This window comes from Sylvia atricapilla, chromosome 9, assembly GCF_009819655.1.
Source record: "Sylvia atricapilla isolate bSylAtr1 chromosome 9, bSylAtr1.pri, whole genome shotgun sequence".
Taxonomy (NCBI): Eukaryota; Metazoa; Chordata; class Aves; order Passeriformes; family Sylviidae; genus Sylvia; species Sylvia atricapilla.
This window is the reverse complement of record NC_089148.1, coordinates 27,823,947-27,851,945: the sequence shown is the minus strand read 5'-3', so window position 1 is coordinate 27,851,945 and position 27,999 is coordinate 27,823,947. Positions and strand designations below refer to the sequence as shown.

At 42.3% G+C, this 27,999-nt stretch overlaps 2 protein-coding genes across 11 annotated transcripts in view; one reads left to right on the top strand and one right to left on the bottom strand.

Annotated features, from left to right (window-relative positions):
• PRKAA2 (protein kinase AMP-activated catalytic subunit alpha 2) overlaps positions 1 to 27,999 on the top strand; it is a 330,475-nt gene that overhangs the window by 201,213 nt on the left and 101,263 nt on the right. The window lies entirely within an intron of this gene.
• Positions 1 to 27,999, bottom strand: part of DAB1 (DAB adaptor protein 1) — a 207,560-nt gene that overhangs the window by 89,621 nt on the left and 89,940 nt on the right. For 4 of the 10 annotated variants that reach the window (XM_066325413.1, XM_066325417.1, XM_066325419.1 and 1 more), the window contains exon 2: positions 9,562 to 9,761. The exons of the other annotated variants lie outside the window; for them this stretch is intronic. In XM_066325413.1, coding sequence (XP_066181510.1) covers positions 9,562 to 9,628 — 67 coding nt within the window. In that variant the 5' untranslated portion in view covers positions 9,629 to 9,761. The remainder of the gene's footprint in view (positions 1 to 9,561; positions 9,762 to 27,999) is intronic. 10 annotated transcript variants of the gene reach the window in all.

Below are 27,999 nucleotides of genomic sequence, written 5' to 3'. Positions count from 1 at the left end.
TAGGTAACCGTGTCAATATTAAACTTAAGCCATGCCTGGCTACAGAGTACCCCCAATTTCCCTGGCGCATTTAATTCACTTTATGTGACTTTGGACATTTGGAATTCAATTTAAAACGTACACAACAAGGCAACACGAGGCTGCAAAAAAAAAAAAAAAAAAAGACTGGTTCATCCAACTGGTGGTTTTGCCTCCCACCTAGTTATCGGCCCATTATTGTGACGTGTGAATATCACCCTCTTATTACTTTCAAGGCGATTTTATATTTAAAACGAAATTAATAGCTAACCTCAAAAGACTGTGCTTAATTTCATTTCACTCCCTGAATCACCCTTTTCGCTACACAGTTCTCCCTCTAACTAAACGAGGAGCGTAAGAGGTGTAATTATAGATCACAGATTAGCCGTTCAGCATTTGCTGGTGGTTAAAGCGGGGTAGACATTAAAGTTGGCTCCAGAGGAAGCTGCTGCTCCCGTCACTTGTAGAAGAATCTGCTGCGAAATATTAATATTTAAAAGTCATGGCTGGAGCTGTCTGTGCTTTTGGACAACTTTGCAGGATACCCTGTGGCCACTGAAAACCAGCGCCAGGAGGATCTGCGAGAGGAAAAATCCCCCCCAAACCCTGCAGCCCAGCAGAGTTCTCTCCAGTGGAAGATGCTGCAAACACCATCAGGCCAATTTCTTGGCTTCCACTCCTAAGGACTTTTGTGTTGATGGAGCAACAGCTTATTTTTTTTTCCCTGACTGCCCCATCACAAAGAGAGACCACGCATCATTCCCACCTCTACTTCAAACTCGATCTACCTGGAGCAAGGAGAAGGCAGCTTGGGGACCCGGCAGCCAAATGACAATTTGCCCTCCTCCTCCGATTTTTAATGCTGTTTTGCAGCAATGAGTAATGCCGTCCCTGGGAAATGGAAGTGAAAAGCCACTCTGCTCTTGTCAGAATAACAATGGATATCGTGTTGGCAACTTTCCTCCTGCGCTGCACAACTGCATAAACAAAAGGAATTGGGAAAGGCCAATCCTGGAGTAAATAAAGGGGGGAAACTCGCCTGCTCGCAAATAAGTGATAACTGCGCTTGGTGTTTCAGCCTGGGCGGTGAGAACAGGATAAACACGGTGTCTAAATCAGAAGTGATTTCAACCCCACTGATCCTCATCTGTGGAGAGACGCTCTGGGGAGAGGCTCTGGCTGTTCAGGAGGCTCAAAGCAGAAACCTTTTAAGAGCTTGAGCATCTCCACGCGAGGTTTTACAGCCAGAAGCAGACTGAAAACGGCTTTTGGCGACTCTCAGGTTTAGTTCAATACTGGGAGATCAACTCTGCCCCCACTGTTGTCGCAAGCAGAAGGAAAGATGGCAATGAGCACTAAAGTACATCCCTTTCTTTTTCATACAAAAGACCCCCACAACCCACGTTGCTTTGTTAAGCAAACTAAACGTTGTCACATATGCGAAACCAAGCGAATGCAGAAGCAGAAGCTTCTTTTTCCTGTCCTTTTGCCAACAACCAGCCCTAATGTATGACAATGTTTAGATAAAAATAATACAAATGGGATGTCATTATTTCCTGAGCACATGTTTATCTCTAATTCACTTTCAAGAGAAATATTATGCTTCAGCACATTCACAGAATCACAGGATAAGCGGAGGTGGAAGGGACTCACAAGGAACATCCAACTCCATCACTGCACAACCCAAATACAATTTATGTATATATAATATATTATCTTTGTTCTGGAGGACCGATAACGTCCATATTGATCCCAAACAGAGAATCACACGTGAGCATCACAGCCGCATCTTCTCCTCACTCCTGAGGAGCACAGTGAATGTCTGCCCTGCCGTATTTATCACAGGAACTCTGAGCCTCTGACTTGGCCAAATTCCCTACAAATTTCTTCAAGCTCTTGCAGAGGGATGTACGACGAGGCACGAATGAAGGGCTTTTAATTTCTGTCATAGTATTTCAAAAGGCTACCAATTCTGTGGGCAAGTTTTTCTTACCCCGAAGCGGTCAGTGAGTTCTGTGACACTGAAGATTAAGGAGACGATTATTTTTTTGTGAGATTTATATATATATATATGTGTATATCAGTAAACATTTCTGATTCAGGCCACTTAAACACACAAACCAAACCCTGCATATGTCTGTTCACTTGTACATTCCTCCGCAGATTTTTTTTTTCTTTCACAAGCTGATTAATGAAATTACTGCGATGGCAACACCGAGAGAGGGAAATGTGCTGGTTAAAGCACAGAACAAGAAACAAGATCCTCGGCTTACGCACCAAGCTCTGCCCTGATTTGTGCTGTAATCTTTGGAAAGTAATTGAGACATCAGCACTGGCTTTTGATGCAAGGATCTAACCACCTCTGAAATCAATTTACGTTTCCCCTCTATGTCCATAGGTCAAGAAAGCTCATGATTTTCCCTAAATTCCAGAAAATTATATAAGACTGGAGAAATTTTCCTTGGTAATATGAAAAAGTATACACTGCAATAATGTGGACACCGAGGGCAAGCGTTATCTGTTTATTTCCGGGAAAATTAGTGAGCAATTTAATACTGGGATCAAGCTATTATTCCAAATTTACTTGTCTTTGATCTCCCTTCAGCAAAATGAGAGCAGCTATCAACACAGCGGATACCTCTAATCTGTATTATACAGCGAGCAGCACTTTACCGCGTTTTATGGGAAATTCTGCAAGTAATAATAATGCTGATGGAAAAGGCAAAATGTTTCAGAAAACTACAAATGCTCAAACGCACGTAGTGCGACGTGCTGACGGAAATGTCATTCGTCAATATTTATTAGGCAAGAAAATCTCTTTGGATGAAGAATGCTACGAAAACATTATCATCACCAACATACTTGTCCCTGTAGAGTATTTCTCTGTGAGCCGTATTAGGAAACTTTCACTAATCCAAACCTCTGGAGGTATTTTAGCTACTAATCTGGATGAATTAGGTCACTCCTGCTCAGTTAGTCATTACACGATAGAATTTTCTTCCCTGAACTCTCGAAACAAAACTTTCCGTTTACAAAAGCTCCAACACGAAGTTTTTGCTGAGGGTCTCTTCAAATGACTGCAAGCCGAGAAAAAAGTTTCGCTGAAAATTCACTGATTTGCCTGTTTAGAAGTTCTACTTCCTGCTCAGCGCCAGCCCCACTTTCTCCTTCTTTCAATCAAATCTCAGAGGTAGTTTTAGAGCATTAAGAGGATGAAGCCAGAAACAAGATCCAGCAGGGGCTGAACTGGATGCACAGGGGATGCTCACAGCGGATCCCCCAGTGCAGAGCACAGCAGCACCCACCTGCATTTATGGACTCAAATCCACTCTGGAATACGCACTGCGTTGAGCTCCTGATGACTACTTTGAACTGAACTGCTTTCCTGATTGTTAAAACATTGAGAAATTGTTAACGGAAGCTCTCGAGGAGTGCCGTTCTTAATATTCGACAGATTATTGATTGCTCTGCTGAGGAGCAGCGAAGTAACACCAGCCCCAACCTCAGTTTAGGCCGATTTGCCTCGATTAAAAACAACAGGAAACGTATCTGCAACAAGAGACAACGTCCATCACCCCTAAAGAATCCGGCAATTAATAACCACAGACCCCCCTTTGGTACGCGGTATTTAAAACGGAATTCATGAGCTCTCTAATTGATGATAGGTTATTGGATAACCCTTGTTAATTATAGCTACACAATGTCAAAATTAATGATTTTCCCACCCCCTTTCAACTTGAGAATGAATTCATAACTTATATCAACTCACAAAAGACGCGCAGTTAATATTGTCAGTAATCATTTCACAAAAGAGATTTGTTCAAGGCAGGCATGTGGACACAATTAGTGTATCAATTAATGTTGCTGTTACTTGATCTATAAATTATTGAAAAACGCATAGCTGCTGCAAGGAAACAAAGCAAATCCGCTCCCAGTCAATGAAAGAAGCTCCTCTGTCCATTACTCTTTAGATCAAATTCAAATTCTGCTGGATTCCATGAATCTTAGCTACATAATCAGAAAAATAAATTAACCTATACCAACGTGACATCTTGGAATGCCTCATTAGGGTGATGATGTTTTAATTGTTGGCAGTCGATAACAAAGTTTTTTTTTAAAAAAGTTAATTCATTAGAGAAAGTAATCCACCATCACTGCTCACAGCACTCATTAATTTAAACTGAAGTTCCAACCTGGAAACACGGCTGCAAAAACCATGCCAAGATTTCTGTGCGTCGGCAAAATTTTAACTTTTACATCCATCGGAGACCTCCATTCCACTCTTGAATTTAGCAATGATTAGAGCAAAGACAGGATTCAAATGAGGTCTAAGAAGCCCAAAACGGGACTGGGGTAGCATTAGGCACCTATGATGAAAACCGACAGCGACAAAACACAACCTCGTTTAAAGGCTTCCTATCCCCAAAGGCTTTTAAACTAACTAGGTAGCTGCTGTTTGATCTTAGCCTGATGAGAGCTTTGCTCCTGGGGATGCAAAAGTTTTCCTTCAGATAGTCAGACAGACCCCAGCCTCTCATTAGTGCTTAAAAGACCCAGGAAATAGATGTGACAGCCACAGGCCCATTGCACACGCGAACGGTCCCGCAGCCGCTGTTCTCCCTTTAATCAGCGGTCAGGAGAGATAAAATGGGACAATTAAGCTTTTTGCCATCGTGCTCCCAAGAGGATCAGACTCAGATCTCCCACGTCCAAGGCAGCCCCAAGGTGCAAACTCCTCACCCGGCGTGAACAGCTCCCTGCGCGGAGCCCGCTCTGGCTCTCCCTCCTGGAGCACGGCTTGGGCACCTGGATCTCCATCCAGCCAGGACACAGCGCCCAGCTCTGGCTGAGGAGAAGACCTCCAGCTCCAGCAGAGCACCCACCCTCTCCGAATGTCCCATTGCTGCTGGCTGGGTGCAGCAATCCCCAGCTTGGCGCCCTGCCTGCTCTGAGCGCCGCTGCCCGATGCCGCGTGCTTCCCACGCGCTCTGCAAATCCAATAATCCTGGGACTCTCAGCCAAGGGACCTGATGTTCCACCTGAGCGTCACCCATCACCGTGCCCAGTGTCAACGTGCCCAAGCTCCTCTGGGACTTTGCTTCCATCTTTTCACAAGGCCCTGTCACTTTTGAAAATTGACTCAGGAGGCTTACGACGGGGGAGACGACGAGAGACGGAATCGCAGAACAAGCCTCAAGCTTCAAACAGAAAAATTTCTGTGCAAGAGGAAGATATTAAATCTCTAGGAAAGTCCCCTGGCCTACCCCGAGCAGACACAGATCTGCACTGAAATTTGGTAGCCTGGCTCACTTCTTTCTTGACCTCCCATTTCAATTTTTCTGTTCAGCTAATTTGGCAAGAAGGGATTTTCCAGGCAGTTATCAGTGTGAATTCAACATCAACGCAACACATTTCCCCCAGAGAGGTTTCTAAATCAATTTTAATTCCGATAGGCTCAAGTAAATGTTTTCAATTGGATTCAATAATCTATATACACTTACAACAAGGCTTTTCCCCCATGTACTACAAGACAAACATGGTTTATGTCTCTAACAACTCTGGCTAATAAAAAATTCTGATTTCCTATCCTGAACGATACAAACACACCATTTTTATTCACCTCTTAATGAACCAGACGACATAAACAAACAAAATAAAATCGGCATTTAAGAGCATCAGTTATATATCATTAATTCTCTAAATGCTTCTCTAAGAACACATGACTTTTGGCAAATTCACCAAAAAAAAAAAAAAAAATTGTATCACCAAAAAAAAAAAGTCCTCAAATTGAGCTTTCTAAATCTCCTGAGAATTTCTCACGATTTTCACTTAGAGAGCAACACGAAACCTCTCCGGGATATCTTTTAAAATGTTAGCAAGTTCTCGAAAAAAGATAATTACAATGAAGTTGCCAGCAGATATCAGCACAAGTGGCATGAAGATTAGGGCTGGAGGTGGGGGATGGCAGAAAAATAATCTCCTCTAATAACACCTAGTGCACTTTAAACCTGTAAAATGGAATAAAGTGTGGAAATGAGGGCTCTGGAGGTCAGGGTGAAACACTGGTCCTCAAGGGACAAGGAGCTTCACAGCCCAGGCAGGAAAAAGCGGCAATCTGGAGACGAAGGGAGGAGTCTGGTTCACCTCTGCTCCTGTAACAATACTTCCAGGTCAGTTAAAATTCCAACCCCTCTGCCAGGAGTACGAGTAAGAAGTATTTCTAGAACCCACCCAACCCTGCATCCATCAGATCACCACGGACTGAATAAAAGGCAAAATTGGTACCTGGTTTTTCAAGAGCCTGCTTTAAAGGTTATCCAGGGTGAAATGTTAACGTACAAAATTACAGTCTGACACGATCGTGTAAATATTGAACTTACCCAGAGAACATCAGAGCTCCTCTGCTGCGATTCTGGGCAAACAGCAGCTTCTGAGAGGGTTTTGTATTGAAATTCTTGCCCTAACTGCGGTGACAACCCTTCAGTGCTGGAACAGGACACTGCCTCACAAACCAGATGACAGTGGAGACACTGTGACCAGAAAGCTCACGGCTGTGAAAACACCATGCCTAAAGAGAAGCGTTTCAAAAGGAACTGCTTTGCATGTGACTACAGAGAGAGCTTTCTGTGTGTTCCCAGCTGACCAAAGAAATACCTGCTAAAACCTCGGCAGGAGCATTGTCATTTGCCCCATCTCCAGCACAACTCAAACTATTTCCCTGCCACCCAAAAGCCAGCAGTCTACGCAACAGAGCCCAAAAGCAGTTATGTGAAACCCTAAAGGAACTTCAAGCACCCACTCCACCCCTCTGGCAGGGAGTTAGTCCATCTCAGCAACAAGACTTTGCATTCACATTCACCAAATATCATTAGACGACTCCTGGACTTTTTTCCTAACCTGCCCAGGTTATTAAAAAGTTCACTAATGACATCACAGAGGCTTTAACTCAAGGTGGGCACTATTATCACAAACGTACAAGTCATTCCTTTCTTTTTGGCCACCGTACGTCAATAAGAAGAGCTGCTCACGTTTATTTGACGCTTTATACTGTTTTATATCCGTCCACCTTACAACTCCTAGGAATTAAGCTTTGTTTTATTTCACCGCTCCTAATAAGAAGCACTGCCTTACTGGATGTTTATGCAGATGAAGAGAAGTAAAGATTTAGCTGATTCTACACAGAAGATTTAGGCTGAGATCAGGAAAGAACCCAGTCCCGCGCTCCAACTCCACGCTAATCCTCATCCCCTTTCAGTCACCCCACACCTCCAGGGTGGGATACCAACGTGGGCCAGACATTCCGTGCAGTGCAGCGAGCTGCAGAAGGCAGGAGAACTACCAAAACACTGGATAATACCGCAAAAGAGGCGTGTCTCTGCTCTGCAGGGAGAAGGATGCACGGCTCTTCCAAAAGTGCAATAAAAACACCGGAGAAACGCCAGAGCTGAAATTTCTGTTTATACAGCAAAGACTTCTTTCTTGGGAGTGCTTAATTTCACTGCATAATCAAACTCATTGATTAGCAACATCAGAAAGTTCATGTTAGCACTTGCTACCTGCCACTGCTCGAAGTTAATGAACTTGGGGAAGAAAAGGAAAGGGAAAAACTCCCTATTTTTCACGCGTCCATCGCTCCCACTATACAATGGCGGGACACGGGGGAAGTGCATACAACTCAGTGAGAAGAAAATGAGCACACCAAGTTTCTTTTGAGCCTGGTTCTGTGGGATTTGAATAGCAAACAGCAAACACTGTGCACCTTGTCCGCGTGAAGCATTCACAGCCCGGAGGTGAGCAGAATATGCACTGAGACTGAAGGGACCTGGGGATGTGTCACTGCCATCCCCTGTCCCTCCCAGCTCCACAGAACCTCACATCGCTGCCACACAACACGTTTTATACCCCCCCTCAGCACTGAAGGTAATTCCCAGAATTTCCGTTTGGGGCATGGAATCGGATTTTGGGCAGAGAAACGTTCAGCTGTTGTGATTTATGGAGATGTTGTTACAAGTTGGATGCTGAGTATTTTGTTAACTTCAACGTCAAGTGCCTAAAAGAGTTGTTTGCTGGTTTTTAAAGTTTCAGCCTCCAGCAGAAGAAATAACATAGGAGACACACATCAAAAAGATGTTATCCATATTGCAAAGAAACGACATCTTTTAATTTCCTGCCTGGCCCCAAAAACTTAATGATCTTACAACCGAACTACTTTAACTTTATTTGCCTTAAACATCTTAGATCACATTCTCATTTACATCAAAGTCCCCTTTTCCTGCCTCTCCAAACTGCAGCTTTTTTATCTTAAATTAATCATTTTCGATTTGTGAGTGCAGGCCTAGAGCAGTCATAAGGTTTTTAAACCATCTTCTGAACAAACACTTGAAATTTTGTAATTGCTGTGTCTTTTACGAACTCTAGGACAAAGATTTCTGATACGAAAGCCAAAAGGAACACCGGGCCTTAGTAAAAGTTTTGGTGGAACTGCTGCAGTAAATGGTATTGCTGCCCAGCACTTCAAGTTAACCATGAGTAAAATTTGCATTATACATGTAAAAGGAAAAATGAGATAATTTTTTTTTTGTCTTAGAAAAAGGAAAAAAAAACCCTCAGAAGTAAATGGCTGAATCACACATCCACAGAAAGAAACAGAATGACAAACTCCAGAGCTCACATGAAAGTTTAAATCTTGCTGCCTTGAGTATTAAAACTATTAAGTACGGTTATTTTCTTTTCGTTTTACTTTTTTTTTATTTGAGTCATTCATATTAAATCTGTTTTCAATCGCGATTTCATGTGTAGGTTCATAAAAATAACCAAATATGGCTACACAGAACAACAAGAACTACCACTAGAACTCAAGGTCTTGGGCTCCAAGTTCACCAGTATTTAAAACCATAAGTAATAGAAATACCAATAAAAACGCAAGGAGGAAAATCCCTACTAAAAATTCTTTAAGCAAACGTAAGCACCAAATTCATCCGGTCCCATTTCTCACACTTCTCACTCCAAAGAACTGCTCTACAGCCTGAGGCAAAGCTGTAAATACAAACAGGAACTAATCCAACCATGCATTTCTCCATACCTTCCACTTCATTTTGAGTTTTACATTTCCATCGACCAGATTACAACGAATCTCTCCACAGATTGCTACTGAGTTCTCTTAACTCCACCAAGTGCCAGTAAAATTCAAACTCCGGGAACAGAAAGTGCATTTGAGCTCTGGTTAGTTCAAAACCAAACAGAAAAAAAAAAAAAAGCTACTAGAAGAAAATGTATTTATCAGCAGAGAAGAGGAAAAGTGATGTTTGGTTGAGTCATTTTAAAAACTGTATTCCCTCTTTGTGAACCATAAATAATATGCGAGTTTTTCCTCATATTTCAGATACGTTTCAAAAGGATGTATTTTTTTCACTGAGCTTTACAAATCTCACTTTCACTGAGCACACAGATAACAGAAGAGCCACAGACTGTGCCAAAGGTGGCCGATGTAGGAACTGATTAAAGTACAAACCGCACACAAAATAAAGAGAAATGAGTCACTACCTTTCTTTTTGGAGTCTTTCTTTGTGCTGGTTTTAACAGCCACTTGAAGTTCTGTCTCAGTTGACATCCTATATCCTTAGTCCTCTTCACACAGATCCAGGATCTCGGTCAGGCTCATTTAGAACGTCTCTCCAAGAGAAGAATTCAGCCTTTCAGATACTACAACCCAAACAGTTCATCTCATTCACTCCTTCCGAGTGCTGTGAAGGAAGGAAACAAAAAAGCAACAGTCATTTTCTGGGTTTAAAACATGAAGGGAAAATAAAAAAGCCAAACCACTGCAAGCAAGAAACATATAAAGTTCTCCAATCTACTGAGCCAATTGTCCACGATTTTAAATGCTTAAACACAGTTTTATCTGTGACCATCTCAAAAAATCTGTATTTGAGAGGTTTTGGCATATCTGAGATGCCTTCACAACCCAGAAACAGGTTGTACAGAAGACCAGCACTTCTGCACCAGCAGCTGCAGGACAAAGACCACAGTGGAGGAAAGTAGCTGGAAATGTCTCCAAAAGCAAAAAAAAAAAAATCTGCAAGGATTCAATTCTTAAACGCACCAATTCCATATTGTCGGATAGTAAGGACAGATTTTTTACTCCTCCAATTCTCTTTCAGCGCTTTCATTCTCTTCCTTGAACAAAGCCAAATGAAAAATTTATTCATTGCTCATGCTGAGAAAATCAAACTTTGCCACTCCTCTTGCTTATGATAATGTTTCCAGTATAAAAGACTCTGTCTCCACGCTAACAAAGCTGTAATTTTAACACCCATCTAGTAATCTTTCCTGCAAAGATCTCTGAAAATAGTCAATTAAACCCATGAAATACAAATGGGATAGGTGCAAAAAGATACCGTTTAGCGAGATAACATTTAGGGAGAAAGCTACAGCTTTACACAGTTTGTATTTGGTGGGGACAAAAATACACCAGCTGTGAACCCACAGCCAGAATGAGCTGGAGCAGGATGAGAGAGGCAGGACTGGGGAGATGTCAGGGCTCCGGAGGCAAAAAACACACCAAAGAATCAACATCTCAGCAAAAAAAGAACTCCTTGCTCCGATCTCACTGCTGGTCCTTCCTGCTCTGAGGGATGAACCACTCACTCGAGCCAGAGGACCAGACTGTCCCAAAGCCATTTGTCGGGATGTTCCCTCACCAAATGCATCTTCTCAGTGCCCTTTCTTTTTGTGAGAAAGTTCTCATCATTAGCACAATTACAGACAAGTCCATCTGGCCTGTCGGAACAGCTGCCCACTTATTAAATAAGCATTTAATAAAGATATTAGCCCGGCATATCAACTGGTTCGATGGCCAGAGATTAACCGCAGGGAGAGTTATTTACTGATGTCCCGTCTTTGTCATTTAAGAAAGTAACAGACTGCAAACACTGGAATAATTTTGACACTTGAAATCACTTTTTCACAGTGAGGGCTGTGAAGCCAGCAGTACTTTCAAACCCAGGCTCTTTTAACATTTTAAAATGCTTCAGTACCATTACACTGCCACGCACCGTCTGAAGCGATTTAATATTGCTGAAGTGTGTCAGGGGCTTTCTTTAATAAGCTCTTCAAATCTGTCTGTGTATTAGAGAATATTCAAAGATAGCTTTTTTTCAAAAATCTGCTGAACTGATTTTGAAATACAAAATTCCCTGTTCCGCCCCCCCTGTGGAATCTGAATAAGCGCCGCATGGAAAAAAAAAATTAAAAAAAAAAAGAGGAAAAAAACCTAAAACGAGGCACAAATTGAAGTTGCAGTGCTTGCTGAATAAACCTGCTTGGAGTTACAGACCTGACTAAACCAACAGCACCTCGATGAATCCTCTCAGCTGAGAAAAGAATAGGAATGGACGAAGCCAAGGAAAGGTGGTCAGAGAGGGAAAAGGAGTAACAGCTCCCAGAGTGAAGCTTCCAGGATCCTCTCTGGCCGGGTCCATGGCCGAGGAGATGCCTCTCCCCAGGCAGAGCTGCCGGGAGCAGCGCTGGGGGAACACCCTCACCCTCCTCACTCACTCACGCTTCAAATCCCCCCACGAGGGAGAGCAGAACAGATGTCCCTCACAACCCCCAGCTCCGTCCCCTCCCCCTGCCTGCAACCCAATTTCATAATATTTCGTTTTACGGCACAGTGGGGATGCATCAGCCTTTACAGCTCGATGGCACTTACTTAAAGCATCTCTCGAGTCGCAGCTGGATTGACAGTTTATTTTTCGAGAATTTGGATTTATATTTACCTAAAGGTTAACCGCGTGACTCTACAAGGAGCGCTAACGCGAGCCACTTCACAGAAGGGAAATATTTATAATGCGTCCACTTATTAAAAAAAGAAATTAAAAATAAATACCGAATACCCCTGGGGTCCGTAGTCAGGCAAGTTTTAATGCCTTAGAAGACCATTGCGGCTACAAAGCATCAGGAATGTCATCTCCTGTTGTCAGCCATTTCCGACAGGACAGCTGAAACAGTAGCATCTGAACGGCACTGAATATTTTAAAGTAACGACATATGACTGCTATCTCATTTGAAACTCTCCAGAAAAGCTCTATCCCCCTCGAGGCTATCCCACTGAGTAATATATTTTTTAAAATAAATGCACGTCTGTTTTTGGACAGGTTCACATATCGATTTACTCTCCAACCTAATCAGGTCATACTCTCGCAGCCTCATAGATCCTTGAATAAAGTAATAGGTAGCTTTGTAAAGCAGCACATAAACATCTGTCAGACACCGGCGATAGTTCAAACTGAATTTGCTACGGAGACGATTCCTCCGAAAGTACAGGTCGTTGTGTAAAGCCACATTAGTAAACTTTCACGCACTGTCCATATTTCAGCCGTTTATTACCCAGATGAGAAGGGCAGTCAATCTGCTCCTCACCGCAACAGCTTTCATTGTCTCCTCCAATCTAGGTCACCGCTGTTAAATACCCCAGCCTCCCAACTGTGGGAAGTCCTGCAGCATGTGTTTTATCAATGAGATGCTATTTGCTCTGATCAGTTCTGCCACATTTCTCTCCCTGCTCGAAAGACGAAATTTTGTCAGCCGCGTTGCCGAAAAATAAAAATAAAAATAATTCCGTCGTCTTACACGTATCCATCCACTCTAACCACCTCCTCGAGCGCCTTGTTACTGCTCCAGCTATCGCAATGTTATGTGCGTGCCTCAGCTTTTCCTAAAGAGGATTCTGAGCTCTTCGTTTTAACAAAATACTGACATTTTCTGGGGCCTTATTAAGTGGCTACAGCAGGAACACAATCAGCGCATTCTGGAATTAACAGGCTCTTAATTCCAGGAGAAGTTCTTAAGCCTGTGTGCTCTATTACTCCTACGCCAGCGCCAAAACCTAAAGCCTCGGCAGAGAAATAGTTCTGTAAATTCACTTTGCAGTTAGGATTAACGCAGGTTGGACCCTTTATGCGCGGGGAAATCAGCCCCAAGCTCCGCTCGCCTCCCCCACACGCCTGTGAAACAACAATTTCTGTCAAATCGTTTGTCTTTTCAACCACGCTCCACTGAGCTCATGTTGGGGTTATTAGGAGACTTCCCCTGGCCCAAGTTATGAAGGAGGTCAGACAAGATGATCATAATACTTCCCCTCTGGCTTTCAAAGACGTGAATCAATTAATTTTCTTCAGGACTTCAAAACTTAAGAAGTTCCCTCCCCCGAAACCAGTTTCCATCTGCTTATATAAAAGAAAAGCAGTCTTAGAAAGGATTTGTTACTAAGCCCTGGCATTCCCTGGGTATTTAAGTTCTCCACAGCCCCAAAATGGAATTTGACAAGAGGATGGTACCTCCCAAACACTGCTTTGACAAAACAAAAGCCGGGCTCCCATCCTAAGCTCTTGCTTTTACGCCTCCGGAGTCTGGAAATTAATTTTTTCTCCCCCAAAGCACCCAACATAATCATGTTGATGCCCGTGGTTTTACAAGTGTTAAAGCCCAAACATACTAGAAAAGGGTAAAACAGAAGTGAAAATAGAAGTGAAAGGTTCCGGGAAAATTAAAACCAGTTCAAGTGTAAGGGTCTGCAACCCGGGGAGAAAATGTTACTCATCCTGCCCTCGAAGCCTAGAACAGAGACAGCAGTGGGATCACACACACACACGATGGAAAACCCATCCTTGCCACCAGTGCTCTTTGTACCCTCCAGGGAGAGGGGCCAGGAAATCCTCTGGTGCTGCTCACACTGTTTTGTACTCATCAGCTCCTTCCCCAATGGTCAGGGCTGGCGAACATCAGAGGATTCTCATCTGTCACAGCAGGCACTGCACTAATTCCAAACCGGAACCCAAGGGACTCATCCAAAACCCGCTGATACACTGCGGTCAACTTGGCCTGCAAGGAAGAACCAGAAAAGGAGGAAGCCGAGGTAAAAGAGAGCTTAAGACGCTGACAGAGAGGAGAAAATGAGGAGGAAACAAAAGCAAACAGGAGAGCTGTCAGTGACGCCTCATTACAGCAAATTCTGTGATGTGTTTAAGAGGAAAAGCTAAACCAGCCCATGCACTCCAATTCTGGCTGTCCTGCCACAGGAAACAACCCGGGTTGGATTGTTCACAGGTCTGTCCCTCTCCTCCAGCTCTGCCACTTGCCCCCAGAACAGCAGAATGCGCTGCCTCCAGTGACAGAGCCACAGGACCCTTCTGTGGCACTCCACGACAAGCATTGCCTTCTCTTGCCATTTCTTTACTGGTTTTTCTGCAGCCCGTAAAGGTGAAAGGAAATTCACTGTTCACGTGCACAAACTGAGATACTCCACAAACATTTATTCCCCCACAAAGCCGCCCAACACCCTTCACCTCCCGCTCGCTCCCTAAATTACACAGCTTTGGAAGACTCACAACTGCCTCCAGATCACAAACTTACTTTTGTTTGCTCTGAAATGAGCATATACTTCCCTCCAATCCTGATTTTATATATATAATGATAAAAGAAGGAGTTTTATGTCCTTTATTCAGCTTTCTGTACTGTCTTCCACAACAACACTTCCCAAATAACCCTTTGTAACTCTTCCAATATCTGAAAACTACTTAGTACGAAACCCACAGCATTTAATTTCCCTTTGTATTTAGTTGCTGTAGTTGACTGTAATCATAAAATACTTCTCCTTATCTCCTGAAAACAAGAAGGAGCTATCTTCTTTTTTTTTTTTTTTTTAACAAAATCCTACATGTAACTTAGGCCAATAACACATTTTATTAAGTTTATTGTGGTTTAAACTATGCTTCATTTTTCTGTCTCTGGTGCATCTTTCAAGCACGTTACCCGGTTCCTCACATGGAGGCTGAGGCTGATTCCCCACCAAGAGCAACTTGGCAAAAAACTGACCTATAAAATATTTCTAAAGTAAGATTTTTTATTAGTATTCCGACGATGGCAGGAATAATTACTGAAATTCCTCCTGGAAATCACTCCGTGTCGTGGTGAATACTGCACTCCACTCCACCAATTATTCACCAGAAGTGCTGTGAATTTTCTACTCACAGAAAACGCTGACCGGATTAAAAAGAAGCTTTTCAAAGGAATGAATTGATTTCATCAACATTTTTAATAGCAAATTACTAACGTTTCATTTTAATAATTCCAGTTTCCATTTTATATTATACAGAGCAGCATTCACCCAACAAAGGCAACACAGAAGACACGGACTTGCTTTAAACGATTTGTGAAATATTAAAAGTACGGCATTTGAATTCAGGAAAAGCTACATCTCCTCTGCCCATGGAGCAGGGAATGCAACTGCTGAATTTTCCTGCTGAAAACCAGGAACAATCCCAGTGAGCTGGGAGTGTAGATACAGCACTCACTGCTCCTTTAAGTGCACTTTCTGCCTCAAAACCCCACTCAGAGTGCTTTTGGAAAGCTTTAGCAGGGTATCACATCAAAAAGGAGCAGGCTTAAAAACTCCGCATCATTCCTCTGATACCACATCAGCAGATAACAGAGGAAATCATTCAGACGGGACTAGAGATTGCCAAGTGAAACTGAATTACCTAATGCTTTTTCCCCCTACGAATTGCATTACTCCAAGACTTCACTACTCCCAGATTCCCACACTGCTGACCCTGGAGCAGGAAAGAGAAGGAATTTCTGATAACGCTGCGCAAGAACAAACAAGAAACCAAAACCGCGGCTACTCCAGGCACAGGCGCAGCCTGGCTGTGACCCCGAGCCGCACCAGCAGAAACTGCCTCACCTCCAGCCCAGTCAATAAAGTCACACCAGCACAAAATCAATAGCCCCGCATTTGGCTCACATTGGCGGAACTCCGTTGATTTTCACGGAGCTGGAGTTACCCCGATTTCGCGCCGGTGTATCTGCGTTAGTGGCAGAGAAGTCACACCGGCGTGGCTGATGTAAAACAGCAGCAGGCCAACCAACCCCTCCACGGCCAAAATCAACTCCAAAGCCACGAGAAAATGCAGATCTGTACATTACCAAAGCAGGGCCTTTGGAATTTATTTTTGCAAAGCGGAAGAACAGCTCTTTCGTGATCCTCCCGACACCAAAGAGACGGAGACTAAGATGGCAAAGAGGACAAAGTACACAGTTGGGATCACGGCATTCTGTAATTAGAGCTGTTCAATGATTACTAAAGTGAGGTGGTGCAATCATCACACCGAAGGAAAAGGGACGAGTGTGCAGTCAGGAGCATCACCAGGGAGAAGGTAAAAGCAATGTCAGACACCACGTTTCATATTGAAATGCAAATTCCTCACAATCAGAATCTGCGTCTTCTAATTGGAAGAAAAGGTTATGGGATTAAACATTGTGTATCCTGGACAGCTCAGCATGTTTTGAAGCAGCACAGGAAGTTGAAGGAATCTTGTTCAACCCCTCACAGAAATATCTTGATTCAGCTCTGGTTTTTTGTTTTAATTTCAGGATCATTTTCTCAGTATTTCTAGTGAGACTGAACTGGAACTCACTTTCTCATCCATTTTAAACAAAATAACAGCATTATACCTAACTTACACTACACTTTGAAGTAAAGTTTGGAGTGATGCCCAACACTGACCTTGTTATAGGATGTGAATTTTGCACCAACTTTTCCAGGTCCCTTTGGGATTTGTTCAGCCCCAAGAGGTGACCTGGACATTGCGCCCCTCCAGTCTCTGAAGCCTCCTGACACTACACCAAAGCAAAGCAAACCCTCCTAACTCCAACAAGAACAAAAAGCCCCTTTGCCAGGATCTTGATTCAGTTTTATTTTTCAACACTCAGCCCTTATTCCCCTGACTGTTAAGTGTTGGGAAAACTGCTCAAAGGAATTCACCCTGCTGGAAATGGACTTTTGCTTTATTACGCCAAACTCCACCAGCTGACTCCTACCAAAGTTCACTGTCAGCACAGCAAAGGCAAAAAGCAAGAAGCTTCTGGGACTGTAAGGACAAATTCACACAAACGGGCAATAATTACTTCTCCATTCACGTTCACAACTGAAAAATATCAGCATTTTGAATTGTCAAGTGACCCAAGTGTGGCATTCCGGTACCCGAAGGGAACCTGAACAAGAAAGATGGAAAAAAAAAACTTTTCACAAGGACATTTAGCGACAGGACAAGGGGGAATGGTTTCAAATTGAGAGATTTAGAGCAGAGATTAGGCAGAAATTCTCTCCTGTGAGGGTGGTGGCACAGATTGCCCAGAGAAGCTGTGGCTGCCTCATCCCTGGAAGTGTCCCAGCCCAGGCTGGAAGGGGCTTGGAGTAGCCTGGAATAGTGAGAGGTGTTCCTGCCCATGGCAAGGGGCTTGAAACTCAATGATCTTTAAGGTCCCTTCCAAACCAGGCCATTCTGTGATTCTCTGATGAGTTTGAGCTGCAGAATTACTTTGGACCATTCCATTTGAATAAGTTCAGGGTTCAAACCACTCCTGAAGGCAATCCCACAGGACTGCTGGGATGAACAGCAAGCAGGCTCCTGCATGACACCAAACAGAAGTGCTTGAGGACAGCTGCCAGATTTTACCGGGGAAATTTCAAATCAATGATTTTCTTGGAATCACTTACCTGCTCTCATCTCATTTATATCTGATCAGGTTATACAGTGCTCCACAAATGCCTCTGCTTTCAATCAGTAGGAGCATCAACCATTGTCAAAGGGAGGAAACATCTTCCCTAAGAAGTTTCCACGCATTTTCTGGTTTGAAGTAAGCTTCAGCAGGATTTCTGAATGATAACAGACAGTGCTCTTCCCACAACCGGAAAATACACTGAAACAAAAACCAGAGCCACAGGACTATCTAACCCTTGGAACTGTGTGGGCCAGGCGTTGTGTGCTGTATCCTAATTCCATACAGAATTCTAATTCCATATAGAAGTCTAATTCCATACAGTGGGTCCCCACAGTGACATAACCAGGTGAGCATGACCGCCTCACACCCTAACAGGATCAAAGCCCAGGTGATCAGGTTAGGGACCCTGCAAAAGGAAATCATTTCCAGGAAAAGAAAAATCAAACCACTGCCAGGCTAACATGTCAAGGCAAAAAAAAAAATTAAAAAAAAAAATGGTTTGATTACTCAGATGCGGAGCTTTTAAGCAGTTAAATGAGTACAAGGATCTGCAATGAGTGGTAACACATCAGAAAATAATGCTTATCGTTGAAATATTTTAAAAAAATCACCAAGCAGCGAGGAACCATTCACCTTCGACTGTCATGCTACAGTTTCTTCTCTCTTGGAAGCAATTACAGGACAAATGCCAAGCTACAGAAGGTATTTTTCCAGCAGCAGCAGCTGGCTTCTTGGCAGACTCCTCAGGCAATTTTATTGGAAGCTTTAGAGATGCTGTTGGGTCAGTCCTGGTTATATTGCTTCGGAACTGTCTGGCAGATTCTTCTTCCTAGATGTCATAATCCTTCTGATTTACCTTGAAGGAATTAGCACACTTTTATCCATTTCAAAAACACTTGACCTGCAAGGCATTTTGGGGCTGCGTGCAGAGACACGGTAAAAGTCACCGGTGTAAATCTGTGTGCCTTTGAACCAGCAGAATTTCGGCACCCGGTGCCTGATGCATCATCGAGGAAACAAGGAAGCCACGCAAACATTCTGTGTGTGGTGTGTGTTGAGAGTGCATTCTTTATGATTAAAGGAAAAAAACAAAAAAAAACCCAAGATGCATGAAAGATTAACTACTTAAAAAATAAAAAAAAGGGAGGAATCTGCTCCTTCCAACTCCTCCATCAAGGGCAGGTGGAAGGGAAGACAGAGATGTCCTTTGCTCCCCCCACACCCATCCTTTCCCCCTCGCCAGCCCCAGCTAAGATCTGCATTATTCTGCAGCCGTGATCATGATTAATCCTCATCCAGAAGGATGAAAGACAAGATGCTGGCTCTGCCCGCCCTCTCTGCCTACCGACAAAATCAAGTCCACAGCAGAAAGGCTTTCTGTCAGTTTGGGGCTGTCCTCTGGAATTCATACAGAGAAAAGGGACAGAATGCTATACAAAGTGAATTTAGAGTCCATAACACAGGTGAATCTTCCTGCTTTTAAAGATTTCTGTGCAATCATTTACATGAAATATACTTCTTAATTAAAAAAAAAAAAAAAAAAAAAAAAAAAAAAAAAAAAAAACAACAAAAAAAAAGCAGATGTGTTCATTAATACTAATTTTTTTTTAAGGCATTCCCAGATATGCTTGAATGTGTTTTTTTTTCCTTTCAGAAACTCCCACAAAACCCTGTACCAGGTTATTTTCCAGGAAAAAGAGTCCTAATGCCCAAAGGTAAATACTAAAGGAGCAAGTAATGTACTCTGTAATTTAATAAAGGGCTACAGATCTTGGATTTTCAGTAACACTGAGCGGCGTAAGAGCCGACTGACAGCACTAAGAAAGATACACATATCCAGGTCAAACAAAAAGCCAAACAGAGCTCTGTCATCAGCCCAGTGCAAATAAATCCAACCAGACACAGACTTCAGACTTGCCTAATGTGAATTGACTAATGTAATTCCATTTTATGCCGGGAAAAACATATTCTGATTGTGAGCCAGTTGCGCTCACAAGTTCTAAATTTAGGTATCAGTAAGGGCCAGGTGAACCATTAAGGGAACTAATCTGAATTTTATCCATATCAAAGACTTGTCCTATCCAGAAATTACCTTCCCAGATTTAAACCACGTATTCACTCTCCTTACGGCCTACACCTTTTGGACATCTCTATTCATTAATTAAAATTTCTGCCCAATCACAATACTCATGGACAAGGCAGCCTGGGCTTTAAAATGCTGTGCTGTGGCACACACTGAAAAAAAAAAAATTAAAAATCAATTATTTAGGCTCCAGTACACGAACAGAAGCTACTGGCACAGTAGAAACCAAGCCATCTTTTAGGGGAGCTGCAGCACAGATTCCCTGTTTACCAGCTGGTTCCTGGGAAGTGCTGAGCAGTCTCCACGATCAGGTGAACATTTTGGATCCACGCTGAAAACTGAATTTCCAGTGACGCCCTAGATTTCCCTGACTACACAAAAGAGATGAAAGCTGCACGCAGAAGCAAACAGAAGGTTTCCTGGATGCAGCAAGGATCTAAAATATTTTCAGCAATTGCCTTTGATTCTACAGTCTCAACGAGGCCGGTAAACCGAGCGAGTGAACAGGAATAACCATCAAATGGGTGCACCTCAGTACGGCAAAGAAAATCAATTAAAACCAGACCTAAAATGTTGTACACTGCTCTCCTGAAACACCTGGCACACTTACAGCAGTGTACATTACATCCGAGGGTAACAGAGCCTGATCTGAAATAAAGTCCTGGCTGAAATGAGAAACACTTGTTTTGCCAGGCGAATTTAAAGCCAGGAGGTGAAGAATTCCAAACCCAATTAGAAGAAGAGGGAATTCAGGAATGCAGAATTTAATTACTCCACTTGGAAGGCAGCCAGGCCCACTGGGTTAAGCACCCACGGCCCTGTGAAAGGGAACTCAAAGGAATTCCAGTGGCTCCTTTCTCCTTTGAGCTGGGCATCCTTGGCAGCCACTAGCTGAGCGCCAGGGAAAAACCAGCTCCTGAATTGCAGCCTTTCCAGCAGCTCCTGCCTCCCAAAGCCCAGCATCAGGCAGGCCTGGCCTTGGCCAGCCTGTGAACCCAGGCAGGATCTCAGCACACGCTGATGATGCCCAATTAAAGCCACTCAGATAAATACACGTTCAATGAAGTTATTGCTTAGGCACCACTTTAAGGTTTTGGTTTGGTTTGGGCTTTTTTTCAGATCAACAGACTAAATGGCAGGCAGAAATAATATTAGTTTTGGAAGAAGCGCGATGTTTGTGTTACCCACTCGAATTAATTAGTGAAAATAATGACAGAGTTACAAAATCAGAGATGATTAAGAACTTGAAGACCATCCCGACCCATTTCTCTGCCAAGGAGGATTTGTTCTTAGCAGCACGTTAATTCTGCTCTTCAGCAAACCTTTCCAAATCACAGGAGCAGCAAGAGTCCCATCAGAGGTGTTCACACTTTGAGGCTGATTCAGAGGTAAGGAGTAAAACCTGGGAATACAAATCCCACCAATTCCCTGTCATTATTCTGAGTTAACTGCTCTCATCCCTTACTGCACACACATTCCAAATACCTGTAATCCTCCCTCAGCCAGTGCTAAACCAATCCATCGCCTCCGGGTAAGATCTAATGGTAAAATCACATCTATAAAATGGGTTTATATCCCACATTATCGCAGTCTCCATTATTAAATATTGCTTATTAGTTTGTACTTACAAAGTCAAGGAGATGTGATTTTTATTGCTTGCAAATCATCCTTACGTGAGTCTTACGCTGTGCTTACACTTCACTCTGCTCTTCCAGATAAGCGTTTTGCTTTCTGCATATTTAAATAGTAACTCTAATTATCCCTACTTGATTGCCCTCTTCTTGCAAAGCCTTTCTGCAGGATCATCTGCAGTGAGTTCTCCACCCTACCTGGATTTTAAGAAGCCTGAGACACATTATATTCTTTAATTTTAATAAGAGCATAGAGATGTTTCCTAAAAAAAAAAAAAAAGGTGCATAACAGGTTTCTTCTTCAGATATATTCTTTATCAAAAACACAACAAGAAGGGCAGAATAATTATTATTACACTGGGAATAGTAACATGACAGCACAGTGCCTAGCAATAAACTCAATTAAAAATTAAAAGAACAAAACCAACCAACAAAAGACAACTGACATAGTATCACATTGGCAAAGAAATTTTTACTAGTTTTCTAAAAATATCGCTTCTTTTGTAAACAATGCTTAGAAAAGTTTTCTAGATTTCAAATCACAGTCACAGAAAACATTTTTATACTTGCAGCTCATTGGTACACAGAAGCTACAGGCACCTACACAAGAGCTGAAATTAATGGCACTTAATGCATTAGCTCAGGTAGTCCAACCAAAAAAATGCACATTACAGTAGCCCAAAACACGTCAATAAAATTGGAGTCAAAACTAATGCTTCTTACGAGAAATTTATTACTCTTTCTGACCATTTTTAAAGAGATCTGGTTACTGACGGTGTTTGCTTTAATGATAGTGCTGTCCGGTAACACCATGTGTTAAAGTTGTGCGATATTTCCCTTGATGAGTTCTGATTTTATCTCCTTATAACTTTACCGAAGTGAAGCGTCAGGGCTGACACATTTGTCTTGCCCGACAAACGCACACGGAGTTCAACCTCCAAGACCTTGTCCTGCTGTCCCAAGGCAGGAGATCATTCTCTCCTTTCCTCCTCCTCCCCTGCTCACCCAGCAATGATCACAGACTGACCTGCCTCCATCACACCACCCTGACTCTCATCCTCCAGCACTGTCTTTAGGACTGTCTGTACCTAAAGATGTCGCGGGAAAAGAGAAGTTTCCCCGTGTCTGCACACACAGCTTACCATTCCACCTGCCCAGCGGTCAATTCAGCACCTCTTCACTGCTGTGCTTGGCTCTGGAACAGTAATTTACCGGTTCTGTTGGTTTGATTGTGTGTGAGTGTAATTCCATGTGGGAAAAAGCAGCAGCACGGGTGTACAACAAGCACGCTGCAGCATCCTTCCAGAATTTCAGCTCCAAGCTGCATTCCTTCAGCACCTACTCCTGCAAAAGTTCCATCAGCAATACGGGATTTGGGTCTGGCAGCAGGGACTCTCTTTCAAACATGACTTGGGGAAAAAAACCAGGATAGGGAAGAAAAGCAGGATGTTCAATTCTAGCTGTGACTTTCAGGTGTCTGTGTCAAAGGTTGTCAGAAAGGGCTTGGAAAGACAAGAATGCTCAGAGCACTCACTGCTTCATCAAATAATACATCATTGAGCACTGTTTTAGTAAAAACACCCCAACCAACCACACAGAGACTTTGTGGAGTATCTTTAAACCAAAGATTTCCTTTGGGAAATGTGACATTCAACACGGAAAAAAAAGTCTTTCTCTAATCTCCTCCGGTCCTCCCCATGAAGTACACCCCACGGGGGATGTGACACCAGCTCTGGAACACAACAAAGCGCCACGGTCAGCCCTGAGCCAGCTGATCCCAGGGGCAGCACTGAGGAGAGCAGAATTCCCCATAAGGAGACCCAGCTCAAGGTCTGCTGCTGTCCAAGATGATGACAGAGAGGTTGAAGACAAAGTTACACTGAGAACAAATGTTGAACACCTCAAAGCAAACACTTCCTATTACAACAGCCATTAAAACATTGCTTTTTTTCCCCCATCAAACAGGTATTCCTGTCAGGACTGAAGTCAGACAGGACAACCAGGTTATCAGCAATCACACCTTTTAGCACTCTATTCAAGAATATTCAGAATATTACTCGAAGAATAATTCTGCCTGAAGCTCAGTAAATAAGTCCCAGTTTTGTTTTGTTTTGTTTTTTTTATATGAAGTAATTTGATTCTATTTTTAGCCATTAAAGAACATTTGGATTAACAGATTGAAAAAAGTTCATTCACAGCTTTAAATATATGGATATATGACTGTTACAAACTCTCTCCCCTGCTGCCCATAAAACTAACAAAATCAAGACAGAAATTACATTTACGCAGTCCTGAAAATATTTAAAAATCATCATTAACATGTGTGATTTCATCTTATTTTACTTATGAGCCCAAAGTTGTATCCTGAACGCCATTTCTATAGAAACTGAATGCCAAGTATTACCAAGTTGCAATTTTACTGTCTATGTAAAAATACCCTGGCAGCAAATTCAGGCAAATTAAATTTAAAATTAAACTTCAAGCCTTTGCATGCCACCACAATATTTCAGGCAACAATTTCAAGTAAAGGGAAAGCAGAAAACAGACTGTGCATATACTGTAGTTCAAAATAGATTTCTCATGTCAAATGGCACAGTTTTTCCTTTTTTTTTTTTTTTTTTCCATTAAAGAGTTATTTCAAATCTTCTGCTGAATACATTTACACGCCTAATGAAACCTCCTCAGTGATTCTTCTTGAATTACTCTATATGCCTTAACACTGCATGCACTAATAGTGAACACACACGTACAAATGGACACACGAATGCACGCACTCATGCACACAATATTCATGCAAAAAGAATTAATGGAATTTTTTGACTGGCTGCTACCCCCTGTAAATATGTTAAACGTGAGCAGCGCTCACGGCTGGGTTCATTAACTAAAAATGCTGCTGTTGTCTGCACAATTCGTGTTGCTCGTGTGAGAAGGGACGACATGTAAAATGCTAATTTACAGGCTCGGTTCTTGTCAATTTACCATCAGGGTTCTCTCTCCATGAGGAAAATCAGGGGTCACTCACGACAATTCTCAGGGAATAACTTGGGCTGAGACCTCACTCAGCACCTGGAGATACAACTCTGCACGGAGTCTTCTCCAAGAAAAAGTGGAGAGAAAAGAAAAAAAAAAAAAAAAAAAGGAAATGCTCTGAACGAGCTCCAAACACATTTTCTGACGTGTTCTCATGGCAAAATAATACCCCAAAAGCCACAGTTCACTGACCGGCAAACATCCCATCTTCCAAGGGAAGAGTCGTATTTTACATTAGCAGCTGATGTTGTAGATAACTCTTCTCACAACTTTAGCTGTTCTTCACCTATTCCTCCTCCAGCTTTTTTTTTTTTTTCCCCAACTCCCTGTCTCTTGAGCCCCTGCAGTCTGGGAGACGTGCTCACATGGAACTCCACTTTATCAATTAAGTGTGGACCCTATGTCCCCATTAGAGGTCAACGCAGCATCTGATGAACAGATACAATTAAGAGATGATCTTCAAAACCCCATTATTTCCCCAACCCACAGCAGCACCAGTGCCACCATTCCCTGAAACATTCCAAGGTTTCGGCACACCACAGCTGCAGCAGCTGTGCGTTCTACAAACGCCTACGACGCCCAACTACTTCAGAGACCACAAAAGGGAACTTGCTGTTCAACAATTCACAAATTCTTTAATAACGGATGCATTTACAATTTCTGAGCAGGTTCATCAGTGGTTTGGTTTTCCCTTCTTGGATGCACCTCTGTGCTGTATTTAACCTCCCACAGGGTCTCACCACCTCCCTGCCCCTTGGTTCTATAAACTATTTTGGTTTCAAAGACCTCTCCTATACAGGGCAAGTTTTCAGCAGGACTTGAACGCCTTTAAATTCTTTCCTGTAGCCTGAGTGTTAGTTTATCCGAGCAGTCATTAAGGCTGAGCACTTGGAGGCTGATGGGTTTATCTAGGCTAGCCCAACTCCAGCTAATTGCATTCAATTTGACATTCTCCAAGCGCTGACAGTCCTCATTCAAGCCGAGTGTGAAAGTTTTTAAATTAGCTTTCACAGTTTGATTCGCAGACAGCAAATGCAAAATGGCACAGGATTAATTTTTTTTTTCCCCAACAACACAGTGTAACAAAATAGCCCAAAGGCTATTTTACTTCATTTGCTTTAACTATTAGGGAAGATTCACGGCACAATGTTCCAACAGAGACAAAAGCTCCAGAGGACTTTCAAAGCTCACTATTGCCCCCATTAATTAAAGTACCATACGTTTGTACAGCCTTTCCACTTTGTCACTGGATGTTAAAATGAAGTCTAGGCCATTTCAGACACAGCCACAGCCATTACTGCTTAAAACATGAACATACCAATACATTCTTTTCAATTTTATTACAGATCACATTTTTAATACCTAATAAAGTATGGCACTGGACTTAAAGTGGGCTAAAGGGAACCTGTGTTTTCCTGGGGAAGTACAAATCCTGACTTGCCATGTAATCTGACAATGTGCCTTTCGATCAGTCTGCCCTCATTAGACAGACATAAGTTGAAAAGAAAAGCTGAATATTGAATTACCTATTGCAAAAAGTGATTCGGTCACTCCCAGCAAAGAGTGGCAGAGCAGGATGGAAATTCAGCTTTCTGGGCACTCTTTATTATTGAGTCTGTTGGAGCAGCTTCATCAAAGAACTGAAAGATTCATTAGAGGCAAACCATCATAAAATACTCTACACCCAGTATTTAGGAGAAAAATACTTCTCCAATTTCAGAGGAAAACTAAAATCTCCACTAACAGTTTAATTTATCTCGCCAAATTCCATATCAGAATATTTTACATAAGGTCCAAAACCCATAAACAATCTTTAATTCAATTTAGTTCTAATACCCTAATAACTAATAATTCCAATATAACCCAATAACTGTATATCAATAGTGGCAACTCGCATTGCACACGGGGAACTATCTTCAGGCATGAAAATTATTTCTAGTGAAATTGAAAAGCAAAACTTTGCATGCAGAGACAGATTCCGGCTTCATCCTCCACATCGCAGCTCTTTACAGCCGAGGATACATAGGTCACATCTGACAAACTGCAGAGTCAAAGGCCCATCTGTAAATGTCCAAATGTTACTCACTGTGGTGGATGTAATTTAGATACCTCTTGACAGGATTCAGAGTAGTAACCTCAAATATCAACCCGGTTTTATGAGTACTTTCTAGTAAGAAGTTACATGGTTGCATTATAAACTGTAAATATTTTGTAAGCAAGAAGCGTTTTATTCACAAGCGAAAGACATAAAGAAATGTAAAAACTTTATAAGACAATCCACACCGTCTGTTTAGGTGAATTCACACCTAAACCTAGGAAACAGGAATCCTGACTAGGGAATAGAAGTAAGTCAGAGCCCAAAGCAGGCAGGGGAAAGTGAGCCCTGACAGCGGCTTTGGAAGCAGAGTTGGCACAGTTGGATTAAATTGCATTTGGTGCAGCTGCAAAGGCCAGAACTGCAGCTCTCAATGGTAAATAGCAGCTTGGATACGCCTTTATAGTCATCTCGTGAAATCTTTTCTGATGAAATGAAAGATGGAACTCACGGAATTAAACAGATCAGAAAACCTAAGTTAACACCGACAAAATATATATATATTATTTTTAAAAATAAAACTACTTTTCTCATGCTTTTAGATTATTCGATCTTGTGTGTAACTACAGATAATACAAATACTTACACAATAATGAAGCTTTACATCCCTTTAAATAAAACACAGCCCACCACAACTGGAACTTTTTCGATGGGAAATACAACTCAAATGTTCCCTGAATTAACCTCCACAACTTAGGAAGCTTCATCAACTCAGATGGCAAATAACCACGGGTGATTTGAGAGCTAAACTTGTCAGAAAGTGCAAAAAAAGAGACAATCCAACTGTCATTGGAAGCAATAAATACATTGAATGCCATGAATACATTCCTCAGGTCACCTCATGCCAGGTGCTGAAGACACTGAACAACACTTTAATGTGACACACCAATGCAGCAGAATATTTGTGCTTAAGAAACTTTGAATTCTACCCACCTGTAAGTGTCACAGTACAAGTGAGCAGAGTATTCTAAAACAGGGTAAGATTGGGGAAAATTCCAGTTTTGGTGGAAGTGAATTTTCAATGGATTACTGGGCAGGAACAGAACATTCACAGGAATCTGCTAAACAAAGTTTTGTACCTCCAGCACAGACACTGCCATGAGCTGGAGGTAAAGACATTAACTTGGCCATTCTTTGAAGATCTTAGTGGATAAAAACAATTTCAGATTATAAAGACTAAGGGCCAAAGCAATTTGTATGAAAGGCACTACAAAGTGCACTAAAGGCAGCAAGCAGAATATACTCTGCATCTCCGGATAAACCTCATCTGTTTTGACATATTTATACTTATTATACTCATTTTATATTTGGATCCTTAAGTCCTTCAGACATTTTGGTTTTTCATTTCCTCTGGGCCCAGTAAGACAGGGACCTGATAGGGACCAGCAGAGACCTTGTTTGGACAAGTATTTCTGCAGAAAGAAAATGGGCACGTGCATTCACATCTAGCTCCAGACAGCCAAAACGGCTTCTGGAATTTTCACTTTCTATCAAGTGAACTTCAGCTGCAATCCACAGCTAAAATACTGCCTTTGAGTTCAACAACCACTGTCCCAAATGATTATAATGGGTATCATTTC